The sequence below is a fragment of the Typopeltis vanoorti genome, chromosome 10 (assembly GCF_054136105.1).
Source record: "Typopeltis vanoorti isolate ZY-2024b chromosome 10, IOZ_Tvanoo_1.0, whole genome shotgun sequence".
Lineage (NCBI taxonomy): Eukaryota > Metazoa > Arthropoda > Arachnida > Uropygi > Thelyphonidae > Typopeltis > Typopeltis vanoorti.
The window spans coordinates 73,118,108-73,133,712 of record NC_143558.1 but is presented as its reverse complement, the minus strand read 5'-3'; the positions used below and the strand labels follow the sequence as shown (position 1 = coordinate 73,133,712).

At 34.0% G+C, this 15,605-nt stretch overlaps 1 protein-coding gene across 1 annotated transcript in view; it reads right to left on the bottom strand.

Annotated features, from left to right (window-relative positions):
• The window catches only part of LOC150102508 (protein jagged-1-like), a 186,703-nt gene extending 175,419 nt beyond the window's left edge, over positions 1–11,284 (bottom strand). The window contains exons 1-3 of the mRNA XM_090399608.1: positions 11,108–11,284; positions 5,149–5,317; positions 3,188–3,477 (exon numbers count right to left, since the gene is read on the bottom strand). Of these exons, the coding sequence (XP_090255734.1) occupies positions 3,188–3,477; positions 5,149–5,317; positions 11,108–11,284 (636 nt within the window). The remainder of the gene's footprint in view (positions 1–3,187; positions 3,478–5,148; positions 5,318–11,107) is intronic.
• Between the last annotated feature and the right edge of the window lie 4,321 nt (positions 11,285–15,605).

The following is a 15,605-nucleotide window of genomic DNA, read 5'->3' as shown; positions in this document are numbered from 1 at the left end:
AAACATAATTAATTATGATTCTTGAAGTCCCTATGATTACTAAACATCAGTGAATATGAAATGTATAATCTTCTGACTTATATCATGTAATATTTTAATTATCTTTAAATTTATAATCTTATAGCTTTATTGGAATTCTTCTGATATATCACAAAACTTGGTCTTTTCATATTTTAAACTTCTGTAAAGTTACAACCATCTGAAATGCTTTGCTTCTTTCATTAACAATTCTCACTCAGTTAATGTAATACATGAAGATATAACGTTATAACTTCTACAACTAAAACAAGCATACAGTAGAGATAAACGCCAAAGCATTCAAATTTTCCTCTTCTAAAATTTATTCTAGATACCATTTCCTAGGGTTACTCAAATATCTCTACCATACCATTTGAACAATGGGAAGTTTTAATATACATTTCAAGTAATGAATATACTGTAGCCATATTTATAGAAATATGTGACAGCTGTTAGTATGTAGTAGTATGTAAGGTTACTCATATCTATATGCTATGCTTTTGCTTGTATAGTATTGTATACCAGTGTGTGCTTTTGTTAAAGTGAATATCACAAGATTGAAGGGTTCTTAATTTTAATAAATGAATGGTATATAAAATGAAATATAAGAACCATTCCAAAAACTAAAGACAATGTTTATAAGCTGATATCATTTCTGAATCAAAATTATAATATGAACCAATATTATACTGCAACACTATAATATTGGCTTTCATCCTAAAGCAATACAGAATATCAGATGAATGTTGAGATAAAATCCATAGAAAGTACTTAATATTTCTTAATCATTTTAGCATTCTGCATGTACTTTTTTCATGCAGATACAGAAGATAATTATTAAGGTTTCTGAAATCTCAGGACCAAAATTATAATAATTTGAGCTTAAGAACTTACTGCAATAATAATTAAATTAACAAAAACAATTGCTAGCTGATTTTCATTTTGCTCTTTAGTTATTTTTATAGGTTCTGTATGGCACAATATTTAAAATCACCATTGATGTAATTGGTGGTATCTACATATACAAGGCACTAATATGCAGATTTTGCAAGCTCTGATGTGTAGAGTTAATTATATATATAAGGTACACAGATATATTAAACATACATATTTTTGCCATTATGTATGCACTTTCATAATATATTCAGTAACCAAAAATAAGTAGTTTCTACCAAGAAAAATTCCCAGTGTAGTATTATTGTCATTTATACAACATACCACCATATTTATTATTATATTTATAATATAAAATATATAGGGGGGGTGCAATACCCATAATTGAAATATGAAAAAAAATTGGAATATTTATTTCATAAGACTTACACTGGCGTCTTACATTTAAAATATTACTCTAAAGATGAAAATAATCATTGCAATAGCATACAAAAGTAATTGCAAAATTACCATAAGATTATATTTCAGTGAAGTGTACACTCCTCCTTAATTTCCTTCAAAGTCTCATGGGATATTTTATCTAAGAAACAGCACAATAAATATCACGTAAAAATCGAGAGTTATGGACTATATTTCATGTTACTTTAATGCTACTTCGATTACCATTTCAACAGTTCTTTTGAGGGCACCTTCCACATTTCCCTTTTCGTTTAACTTTTCAACAAACTAAGCGGCAAGAAAGGTCCCGAGCAGCGTACGTAAGACACTGCATGGGCATAATCAGGCCTCTTCTGAAACTGTGGGAAACTGGAAAGCTGTGCATGTTCTGGTCTGACTGCAGGTTAAGGCGTCTGCTGACAGAGTCTATCCACATGGCTGGTAGGGACTAGCTGGGCCTGACAGGCGAATTACAACTCTGTTGCTGGTATTCTCAGTTTCCCCTCTTGACAGCTACTGCTTGTTTCTTTGGGCCTTCTGTAAGGCGTCTTGGCTCATGTGAAGATGGCAAGCTTTCAACGTGCCAAGTCAAGCATCAACAACAGAGATAAATAAACAGAGCAGCTTTCCTGAAACCGATGATTATTCAACAGGAAATTACGTGTGGCCAAACTGATTTCTTTTCGAGCGGGGGGAAGTTAGTTTTACGATGAAGCTGCTCTTAGAATTTGGGGGTGGGGGAGTCGCTCTATGCATATACTATATATCTAGACGCACATTCAACTCAACTGAGGTGCTCCCATCACGTGATATAAATGATCCAGTAGCTTAATTAATCTAATAACGTTATTAAACGTTACTGATTGTACATGTCAACTACATTACATATTATCAGACCGTTGGTCTATTTGAATTCGAAAACTTAAACTCAATATTTAATGAATTCCCTTCTAAGAAGCCGTACGCCGACAGTAGGGAAAAAGAAGAAGAAAAAAAAAAAGAAATACAGATTTTTCGTAACATAACTGCAGATGTCAACTTTATTCACCAAATAAATAAAAGGTTATATTAGGTTGCTTTGTTTTTTATGCGCGATTCTGTGATTACAGACAAGTCAACGAAGACTATAAGGCCCGAGGATGAGTGAAATAATACAAAACTAATAACGTTATTAGTTTCTAAAAAGAAACATGCTCACAGGAATACACATTGCAATCGTATTAATGATACCGCAGTTAATTCACCAAAGAATTTTCCTCCGATACCACATAAAAAAAGACACCTTGACGGTATGTAACTTGTATTATATCATTGACGGTATGTAACTTGTATTATATTATATTTTAAAACGATAAACCAAAATACGTAGTTCGTTTCTTGAAACGATGGAGTGGTGTAGACACAAGGCACCACGTGTTGATATGAGCTTTTATTTTATATATATATATTAAGGAAATGCAGTACTAATAAAGCCTGATAGAAAACTGAATAGTTATTTGGGATATATTCAAACTCTGGTAGCATATGACTATGCATGTGCATTTATGAAGTACCTTTAAAAACTAACAGTAAAGTTTGTCCTAGCTGTCACTTACTATAGACATCATATTAAAACGAACTTGTTCAAAAATCATACTGAAGATAAAATAATTTAAAAACTAGCATTACATTAAATCAATAAATGTGCATCCTACAGAGAAAGAATCAGGATTTCAATATAATAATAATAATAATAAAAGAAAAATATGACCGTGCCTTTCGAAAAGCCATTGTGAAATAATCTCATATAAAACATAAATGGTGTGAAGGACCACAACGACCTTCAAATATAACTTACCGTCCATCTGAAAGTAAATGGTAGTCTTAAAATCACTTCTTTGCCTGGTTCAGTGTGTATTGAAAACGAATTACCAGCAATAACGGGAGTTGAGGTATTCCCGAAACTGCAAGAACCTGCTGCCGTAACGTGAGACTGGTACTCCTTCAGACACAGACGAAAGTACGTGTTACACTGCTGGACACAGGAGCCGTCCGGGCCCCGGGCACCTCCTCCACAACACGAGCCATTCGACAGTTCACCACGATAGTTTTGAATCCCAAGAACCTGGAGTTCAAAGAACCCCGATGCTTTAAGTAATGTAAATAGAGAAAACAAAGACACTAGTCTTAGCATCTTTCTCTCAGGATAGATCCACACACAAAATGCTACGGGCATTACAGATGGCAACATACAACCAACGGTCACCCGGCATCCCTAACTGGGACGGCCGAGTAGACTGAAGCGCCGCTGATATGCCGAATAGGTTCAATTCACTCCCAATACGCAGAGACGCCGCTCTTCACGATGCTGCAACTGTAGAGCACATTATAAATGGTATAAGAATCATTATTAACATTTTTAATTCAACAGTTGTCCTTTATGCATATAAGAAGAAAATAACACTAGTCAGCAACATTTACTTTAACCCAGCCCATACTTGCTCTAACGCAGGTCTCACAGCAACTGAAAGTCGTCCGCATGTCCACGGCTGAGAATACTATGCGCATGCTCACTGGCATTCCGTGACTTCTAGCGAATCACTAGTCGAGTAACAGACCCTTAATTAGAGCTTAGCGAAGCTTTTTTAAAATTCATTTTCTTTAAGGACATTAAATGGATAAAGGTGTGTGTGTGTTTATTTATTTATTACGCAATAACTATACCAAACGAAATTATTACAAAAACCATTAAGTAAACTTTTATATTTAATGAACACAAAATACTTAAATTAATAATCACTAATTACTCGATTCATTTCATACATAAATCTGCAAATCATAAACATTTAAAACATGGCCTAATCAATTAAATACGTGGCTTAATCAGTTAAATATTTTTTCATAACCTGAAATATTCAAAACAAAATAAATGTTTAAATTTGCAAAATAATCATACATGAAAATATGTTTATATATATATATATATAGAGAGAGAGAGAGAGTTTTTTTTACCTTGGGTATATATTATGCTAAAGATACCAAGCAATTTTACTTGGGAAAAAGGATTAAAAACCTAGCTTATAAAATTGCTTGGTATCTTTAACATATATATATATATATATATATATATATATATATATATATATATATATATATATATATATATATATATATATATATATATATATATATCGTTTCTATTTTACTACAATACATAAAATATTTATTTTTAGTGATTAAATACGCATGTTCAGACCTGGATTGTCTTTGGTATGTAAGCGAATTCGTAGTTCTTAAGTAAACTTATAATAAATCTATAAATAACACATTCTAGGAAAGAACTTCCAATAATTTATTTTAATTAATTTTAATGAGCTAATACTCCACTCTTCTAGTTTAATAATACGTTCCATTTGTATTCTACGCCACCTTATCAAATACAGTTGTAATTTAACTTTAGTTGACAATCGGAAAATAATAAATAAAGAAAATAAATAAATTATATTATTATTTTCTTTTCCAATTTTAGTATATTATCTGTGCTTGATGTTTCTCTTTATAGTCATAATAATTACTTTGTATTTTAAAAAAATGTAATATCAATATCAGTGCAAGCCACTGGTGACTTGGACCACCAATCAAATAGTGACTTAGCCGATCTCATACGAAGGTAGAAGTTTTTTCTCGCGTAAACTTGGGTTTTTTCGTTCCTCAAAATAGGCAAACCGGCTCAGTGAACACACAGATTTACAGGCAAAAATACTTGCCCTTAAGTGATGCAGTTAGAAAAATGGCAAGCCCGCTGCATTAATTGCCTACAACTAGTAATTAGAGGACTCAAATCTCCTTGGACGGATGGAAACATATTAATACTAATAGGAACAGCCAGAAATTTCAATACAGAAGTCTGTAAATTCGTTCGATCAGATGGATGAGAAATATTAGATCGAACCTCATCTGATCTAGAAGTGGGACACTTGCACTTCAGCTAAAAGAAGATAACGCATTTGATTTGTATTTCCGACCAACAGACTGAGGGTTCCAATCTTATTGTGGTATGGATGTTTGGGGAAATGTTTACGTGATAAGCGATTTAAACGGGTTTTCAATATATGAAGTGGTGTAAAGCCCGCCGGCGCCACACTTATTGGATGCTTTAAGTGACTTCAAAAAATAGCATATTTGGTCTCCAGAGATGATTTCCGAAAACTTTAACCTTTCCTCTCCCACAGCACTAACTGTACTGCAAATTATCAACCATTCATATTTGGGATTGCCACAAAAAAAACAATGATCCATTCACACAAGATCCTGTTGTCACAATAAAGTTACTTGATGTCATATCGATCGGGATTGCTTTTAACAAATACGAGTATATTACATGTATATGGTATACCAGCTCGTGTCGTACGTGAAGCGGCTAAAGAATTGTCAGTGCCCTTGACCATTTTGTTTAATTTGAGCCTCGGGTCTGGTTCAGTCCCAAGGGGGTGGAAAGAGGGGGAAATAGTTCCGCTGCATAAAGGTGGTTCCAAGGCTGCTGTTGAAAATTACCGGCCAATCAGAATAACAGGAATCATTATCAAGGTCTTGGAGAAAATAGTCAAGAGGAAAATACAAAATGGGTAGATAAAAATGGGATACTGTATCGGGGACAGCATGGTTTTGTGAAGGGTAGGTCATGCCTCAGTAACTTGCTCACGTATTATAACACTGTGATGGCTGAACTGAATAAGGGTAATGGGTTTATAGTGATTCTACTGGACCTTGCTAAGGCCTTTGACAGGATACCACATGGAATTCTAAACAGTAAATTGCAGCATATGGGGATGGATATGGGGTTGGTGAGATGGATAGGAGGGTGGTTGACGGAGAGATATCAGAGAGTGGTTTATTCAGGAGTAGAGTCCACAAGACGGCCTGTGAGTAGAGGTGTGCCACAAGGATCTGTTTTTGGACCACTGCTGTTTAATTTGTTCATTAATGATATAGGAAAGGATCTGAGAGGAACAGTTCATTTGTTTGCGGCTGATGCAAAGTTGGGTAGGGCAATAGTGAATGCAGATAATGTCAAAATTTTGCAAAATGATTTGGATAGATTGGAGGTCTGGGCTAATGAGAATGGATGTCAATTTAATGTGGCAAAATGTAAGGTTCTACATTTTGGGGTGAAAAGATTAGCAGCAGTTTATTACATAGGTGGAACTGTACTCCAGGAAATTGATGAGGCACGAGATTTAGGAGTGTTGGTGGATAAGGAGTTGAAGTTTAGGGGGGGGGGACATTGCAAAAGTGGTCAAATCAGCTCATCAAAGGTTGCTGAAGAATACGTTGACAAACAGAGACAAGCAGGTTATTGTTCTTCTGTATCGAGCCTTGATACAGATTTGGTCACCTAGGTTTCTTCTTGATGGGGAGAAGGTTGAGAGGATCCTCCAAAGGCGAGTGACCAAGATGATAGCAGGTCTGTGGAATGAACCTTATGAGAACAGGTTGAGGATTTGTGGATTGCAAAAATTGGTTGATAGGCGGAGGAGGGGAGATATGATTGAGACATTCAAATTACTGAAGGTTTCTATAAAATTAATTCAGAAGATATTTTTGAGAACAGGGCTGGTTGTGGGAGGACTAGGGGACATCCATGGAAACTGGGCAAAAGTGTGTTTAGTAAGGGTGTTAGAGCTGGGTTCTTTACTTTTAGAGTGGTGAATGAGTGGAATGGGCTGCCAGAATCTGTGGTGGATGCTGTGACACTGAATGAGTTTAAGGCGAGGTATGATAGATACTGTATGAATGTCGAATAGTTGTGATGAATAATAATTATAATCATTATTATTATTATTATTATTATTATTATTATTATTATTATTATTATTATTATTATTATTATTATTATTATTATTTGGTTACCTGTATAGTTTTAAGTTACCACAGGACAATATAGATTTCCATAATTCCAGACTACCATCAGAAAGACTGTTATAAATTCGATCCTAAAAACTAACTACATCTTCGAAGTAGTTAGTTTTTAGCACAAGTAAGTTTTTTTTTTTCAAAAATTCGGATTTTTAACCACGCATCTCAGTAAAAAAAAGTGGCTGAAAAAGATTCTCAAGTACTGTATTTTAGAGAGTAATACAAGTTAGGATTAGAAGCAAGAGATGTTTGCCGTAATCTTGTTACCCGTAAAGTCTATAGATCTTCAGTAGTCATGAACTCAATTATCAGTGAAAATTCAGGTAATAACAAAAATAGGTTCCAACTATAGCACAGGTAAACAAACCGAACTCAGAGTCATTCGAGATGCAACATTATCACCCACCTTTTTTTTTTAACATCTACATAAAGATATTCACAATCTTCCCATATAAAGCCAAATATTTCGGTATGCAGACGACACTACACTACTAGCAATCTACAAAACATCAACCTAGCCCTCTATAAAGCAGAACAAGATCTGAATGAACGAGTGAAATATTTTCATAACAATTCAGTCATAAATCACAATACCAAACCCCTAATGTTAATTAATAATAACCCGAGAGTTTCATATCCAGTACCAATTATGCTGCATTGTTACACACATCATTGTATTATCAATGCTAACAATTTTGGCTTGTGGTGAAACCACACCAGTAACACAATCTAAAACCTGGGCCTTCAAATCGACAGTCACCTTAAATGGACCGGAGACATCGAATACCTTCAAAAGAAACTTCGCATTATTGCAACCAAATTTTTCCAAGTAAAGGATATGATACCAATCAACACAAAGAAAATTATCTACCACAGCATATGTGGGACAATACTTAGATACGGCATAACAGTCTACGCAGATACTTCAGTCACCTGTCCAAAATTGGAATTCTTGCACAACGGGATCATTTCTACGGTGCTTTGGAGAGCCAATATACACGAAACGCCGACAAACTCTTTAATGGCCTCATAAAATTGTAATTCTGAGTCACTACGTAACCATATTTAAAAAAAAAAATACTTCAATAATGATTATCACACATACCGTATAACGATGTCTACCAGGAATTTCAATAATAGACACAAAGGAACTATGAGAGAGCATCAGACACCTACTCCCTACTCTGATCAATAATCTTTATAATATTTATAATGCAATAACATGTTAATATGATTCATGTCAAAGTTTTGTGTTGGGGAAAGAAACCAACTATTTGAAAATAGAAATGAAATAGGTAAGTTGTTTTAAAATTAAATAGTTGAATTAAACTAGTTATTTAGACGCCGACATTTCACCAGTTCAAGCTAAGCACTTAAAACACAATCACTCAAAGGAAACAAACTGAAATAATCTTAAGAATAAAGCCACGCAGTTGTTATTGTATTTGAGAGTTATCATCTTTGTGTCAGTCTTCTGCAATTAGTACTTTTAGGCTAACAAGAAGATAATTCAAAGCACCAAAATTTGTTTTCAACTAATTCGTCAGTTCTGTTGCAGTTGAAGAGCATTTGCGTTTTGAAATTTCCTTTTTACAAACATTTTTTCTCTTCTATTTAGCGAAGGAATCTTTTTCAAAAGGAATTAAATACCAATTCGTTCTGGGATTATCCACACGTTTTTGTTTTTGTTTTTTTCTTTGCATTGTTGTAAACACCTATGATAGAAACGGTAGAGTTTTTAAGATCTTTAATCCGTCTTAGACACTCAGGAATTTTGTTCAAAAGTTCTAGTATTTCTAATCCTGTAATGTTTTGGAATATAGCCTAATTTCTTTTTTTTTTTTTTTTCTGTTATGACTTAAATATGAGGCAAGAAGCGGATAGGTGACCGTGCATAATATGGTTTGTGGGTTAAAGATTATTAAGATATTTCTTTTCTCATAACTGTTTTGCTCAAATGATTTTTTTCAAAATTCAGTGCTGTTTCTAACAACAAAACTCGAATTCTCTCTCTCTCTCTCTCTCTCTCTCTCTCTCTCTCTCTCTCTCTCTCTCTCTCTCTCTTCAATGCTTTAATGTACCTGGATACTAAAGCATTGAAAATATGAGACAGTGAAGGGTGAAATGAATATGAAATGAATACGTGTTTATCTTTAAGCGTAAGTTTACGATAAAGTAAACAGTCTTTAAAGAGAGTGTTAAAAACAAGTTAAACTCTCTTTTACTACCAAGTGAGAAGGAAAAAACATTATATATATGTCGTTGATGTTATGTGTCAACCAATCGTTTTCTACTCTTGGTGATCTTGTGAACAAAAGCTCGAAATCCCAAGCTAAATCGGCCACTTGTCCTTCCTTTCAGTAATTTTAAGTTCAAGTTTGTAAGTTTCTTTATGTTGCCCAACCAACTCTTTTGCGGTTTTCCTCTTCTTCTCATGTTTCCCAGCATAACTGCCTTTTTCAATGAATCATCTGTTCGCATAACATGTCAAAGTTACATTAACTTCTAATTAGCCATCACTGCCTCCAAAGAACATTCCGTCTTTACAGTATACTCCCTAAAACCTTTTTCTTATTCGTGGCTTTTGCAGTCAATAAGATTCTTAATAGTCTCCTTGACACACATAATTCAAATGAATCAATTCGTTTTTTTTTTTTTTAGTCTCTCTTCTTAATATTAATAATCCAGCTTTTACATGCATGTCTCTACTGGAAATCTCATCGCTTTGACAATTCAAACTTTCGTGGCCTTACTCACTCATACCCCAATCTTTCATAATTTTTTCCGCGACTATCCTTTTTTCATTTCGTCTTCACATTTACCATCACTTCTTATTCTTGACCCCAGTAAATGATAACTTTTAACAATGTCTATTTTAGCTCCGTCTATCTATTCGTCTAAATTTCCAGAAGCTAGCGCTTTTGTTTTGCTGAGGTTTTTTAGTTAAACCGGGGTTTGTTGCTTTCCCTCTTAGCCAACAGAATCAACATCTCCAGATCTTTCGTAGTTTCTGATATAAGGATTGTATCGTCTGTATATCATAAATTATTTATTTTTCTGACTCCAATTTTAATTCCAGTTGAGTATTTGTCTACTTTCCCTTTTGTTGCTTTCCCTCTTAACCCACAGAATCAACATCTCCAGATCTTAGTTTCTGATATAAGGATTGTATCGTCTGCATATATTAAATTATTTATTTTTCTTACTCCAATTTTAATTCCAGTTGAGTATTTGTCTAAGCTAGCCATTATCATAATATATTCACTATAAATATTAAAAAATATGGGCGACAGTATACAACCCTGCTGAACCACATTTTCCACTCGAAGACTGCTTATTTCTCCAAAGACTATTTTTACTGAAGCTTATTGATTGCCATACAGCTCTCTTATCAAGACAATTAGATGCTCAGGATGCCCATTGATTTGATTACAATCTATAGTATGTAGTGATCCACGCAATAAAAAGCTTTCTAATAATAATAATAATAATAATAATAATAATAATAATAATAATAATAATAATAATAATAAAACAGATGAATATTTCCTTCTGAAATCCTCTTATTCTATTCATAATCCACCGCATGTTTGTTATATGGTCGCTGGTTCCTCTACCTGCCCTAAACTGCCTGTTCTTGTGGCATTGTGGCATTTCTCTAGTCACATATGGCTCCAGCCTTTGTTGGATCACATTCACCATAAATTTACTTGCGTGAGAAATTACAGCGATAATTCTATAATTCTCACAATCTCTGGGATTTGAATTTTTTTGGAATGGATAATATTGATGTTTTCCAATCTCTAAATTAGTATATTTTCTTCCAAATCGGTTGACAAATTTCAGTCAATGTATTCACTACGTCATTCCCAGCTGTTCTCATTAATTCCAATGGCACTCCATCAGCTCCAAGAGCTTTTCCTTTTGGCTGCTGTTCCATTGCTGACATCGCTTCACTTTTCGTTATCATGGGTTCTTCAACAAATTCTCTCATTTCAAATTTTCCTCCTTCTTCTTCTTCTTCTGCTTCTGCTTTCATGAAATATTTTTCCGAATTACTTTTTTACAATTCCTAATCTATGGATTAACATAATTCCTTGTAACATAATTTATTTTTCTAAACAGATCTCTTGTTCTACCCGTAATGTTGCTTTCTTCAATTTCCTTACACCTTTTGGTTGTACATATACATAGCGGGATGTTGTTACAGATTCGGTGGATCGGATGCTAGCGACAAAGGAATGCATCACCAAATAAAGTCGATTGGTGTGAAAAGAATAATCATAAAGGGGGAACATTAATTGGGTAGCTGTGAAATCACATGAGAAGAGTGAAATTGAATTTATTGAGCTGTTGCAAGACAACTTCTTTAAACAGCATATGACAAAGAATCATAGTCAAAGAGTGTTAGATCAGATTACAGTGTCAGAGGAGGTTTCAGTTAAAGACATAATTTCTGCCCCCGGTTAATGGCAGTGATCATACGGTATTCACTTGGGAAGTGGCTAAATTTATGAATGTTCCATTCAGAAAAGGTTACATGCAGAAGTACAAAGCAGGACAGTATTATCACCTGAGGAGTATGCTGCTAGTTCTGCTCCATGGTATTATCAGTTGTTGGATGGGAAGTATATAGACGGTAGGTGGGAAGTGTTTAAAAATGATTTAAATGATGCTATATCAGAATAAGTCCCTAGAGTTCGAAGAATAAATATAGTAGGAATGATGGATGTGTAATCTAATTAAGCAAGAGATTCGTAAGAAAAAAATGATGTGGAAGGAATGCTGTGTGCATAAGGATGATGTCAGTTATGATAATTATAAGCAGCGGGCCAGAAAGGTAAAAAGTATTGTACTGAAAGTTGTCTGAGTATGAAAAGAAACTGGCTATGAAAGTTAAAGACAACCCAAAAGAATTCTATCGTTATACTGCAAATAAAAAAAATAATAGATTTTAAGGAATAACTCTAATGAATCCAAACAGTATGCGGGCAGAAGAGATCATTCAGCTAATGAATAGTCATTTTCCTAAAAAATAACAACCTAGTATACGCAACATTGAATTCACGCTATGTTTTCACTGTATGAAAAAACACGTGTATGAGGAGAAAGTACTATAGTTGTTGCACAAGTTGAATAAGAATTCTGCAATAGGGACTGAGGGTTATCATCATGGACATACTAAAGAGTGTTCAACTGAACTGGCTATGACCAGGCTATATAATTTGAGTCTTAGAACAGGAATGGTTCCACAGGAGTGTAAATAATGTATGACAATCCTGTTGCACAAGAGTGGTGCAAAGACCGATGTATCTAACTATTAACTAATCAGTATCTTAAGAGTGGTGATGAAGATTTTGAAAAAGTTGATCAAGGCTCACATTCAGAAATGGGTTGAGTGAGAATATTTACTTCCCAACGAACATCATAGGTTTATTAGGGGAAGGTCATGTGTTTAGTAACTTGCTCATATTCTATAATAATGTTACCACTGAATTAGACAAGGGGAATGAATATATCATGACACTTTTTAGATTTTGCTAAAGCTTTTGACAGAATACAGCATGGAAGCCTGTTGCATTAATTGGAGAATTATGGTATTGGATTATAAACTATTGTGATGAATAGGAGGATGACTGTTTGGCAGATGTCAAAAGGTCGTATATGGGGCGTGAATTTGGAGATTCAAGATAACTTGAGTTATGCTTAAAGGAGCATCCTTTGTTCATTGTTATTCAATCTGTACATTAGTGACATTGGGAAAGCTTTGACATGCGACATACAGGTATTTGATGATGATGCAAAGATAGGTAGCGTTATCAGCAGTGATGGTGATATGCAGTATTTGCACAATGATTTGAATAGGCTGCAATTGTGGGAATGGGAAAATGACTATCAGTTCAAAGTTAATAAATGTAAAGTCAGGCACTTTGGGGTGATTAGATATCCAATTTCCGTATTATGTTGGTGGGATTATGCTAGAAGAAACTGATCAGGCTGGGGATCTGGGAGTTTTAGTAGACAAGAAGCTGAAGTTTAAGAGTGATATAGCAAAGATTGTAAATATATTATATAGGTTGTATTATACTAGAAGAAAGTGATTGAGATAGGGATTTTGGAATTTTAGTAGATAGGAAGTTGAAATTCAAGGAACATATAGCAAAGATTGTAAATATAACTCAGAGAATAGCTGCAATGACGAAACGAACCTTGACATGTAAAGATAAGCAAGTCATTATTGCCCCTTTACAAAGCCATGATAAGACTTCATTTGGACTACTGTGTGTAGGTCTGGTCTCTTGGTTTCTGTGGTAATTCCGGTACAGTGGGGGGGGGGGGGGGGAGAGAGAGAGAGAGTGCCAAAGTGATATCAGGATTGTGGAATACAGATTATGAAGATAGATTGAGAATTTGTAGACTTTAGACACTAACAAAGAGAAGAAAGATAGATGATATGATTGAAAGTTACAAACTTTTGAAAGGGTTATCCAGCATCTCATTAAATGGAATTTTTCATTTTATGAATGGTGGGGAAAGGACGCGAAGACATTTTTGGAAGTTGAAAATGAATGCTGTCAAGAAGTTGGTGAGGGCTAGATTTTTCACTCGTAGAGTGGTGTTTGATTGGAATGGATTGCTGTTCGATGTTATATCTGTGAATGAATTCAAGAACTAGAATAACAGCTGGTGTGAATAATATGGTCTCCGTCGATGAGTTCCTAACTCCCTGGAGACGCTCTCTTCTCTTCTCTTCTCTTCTCTTCTCTTCTCTTCTCTTCTCTTCTCTTCTCTTCTCTTCTCTTCTCTTCTTACCTATAAGCCTGCTAACTGTATACACAACTTTTGAACATGATTCTTTCATCTGGAGATAGTTCATCCAAAGTCTCTCTAAAATGTTAGATTATATCTAAATATCAGCCTGGTTAATAAATGACCAGTTTCCATTTTACCAATTTATATCACTTTCTCATAGATATTTTGCTTCTGCTTATGACTTTCCCACAAGTATTTTCATAAACGCTATTCTACTGAACAGCTTACATCATTACTCTTTCCTGGGAGTTTAAAAAACTGTCCAAATTGCTGGTAAAGCGATTTAAGTCCAGCTTTAAACCAACCGAACCAACATCTAGTATTCCTGTTTTAATATTTCCTCTGGAATAATTCCCCTTATACTATTTTCTCCAAAGAACTTTAATCTACATCTGTTCAAGAAAACATCAAGAGATTCCTTTTTTGTCCTTCATCCACACATGCAATGATGGCCTATAGGTTTGCAACGATTTCTCATCTGTGAGATTATACATATCAATATTATATAATGTTCGACGACAGATGCGAGACCTCTCGACACTTCTGCGCATGGCAGAAATAGGAGAATATATTCAATAACAGGGTAATCAATCCGTCTTGTGGGATGAGTTGTTTATTATTATACATCAGAAAATTAGCTTTTCTTTTATGAACGTTGTAGTTTTTAAAGTTGTAGCTAGTTTGATTGTATAACAGTTGGAAATTTTTACGTATAAAGCACGCGATTTCGTGTGTTGGTGACAAATACTACATAGCCTTATTCCTTTCTTCTCTTCAGCACTTTCTTCTCTTCATATATATATATATATATATATATATATATATTTGGTAAAATAAAAAAAGTGTATACTTGTTAAATTTCATTTCATAAACACAAATCTTATTATTTTTTTATCCTTTCTGGGTACTCTAGAATGTATGGTATAGTTGAGGCCTCTCGTTTTCTTGTTTAAAATATTGAGAAGTGAAATCATTCCCGCTCACAACTAAGACGAATTGTCTTGAGCCAGTCCTAAGGATGAGGGGAAAGAAAAAGATGGCATTGAACCTGCATTATTTGAAGAAAATTCCTGGCTAAAATATCACATAATAAAATGTAATAAAAGTATTTCAGCACGGTGAGAATAATCAATGGATAACACTTTGCATCTGTTGTGAGTTGATGTTATCAATAAAAACCGTTATTTACATTTCATTTCTCTGTTAGCCAACCTTTAGTTAAAATGAAAGCTATTCTTCTTCGTCGATTCAACAAGATTAAAATTATTATCCAAATTATTTTTTTTTTTTAAATTATTACATATCAAAACAAAAATGATTTATCCCTTGTGTTTGTTGCTATTAAAGTACATTGAACGCTTTATTGTTCGATGAGACATCTGTAGTTGTAATCTATTTTGTTTGCTTATTTACTTCTTTTAGCACTTAACAGAGACAATTGCTTTGAATTCTCTTGAGAAACTTTTGAATAATTTACATTTTTCCATTAATCATTGAAATCGTTTTTGTTACGTTCGTAATTTGCTTCAATTTTGTTTAGATGCAAT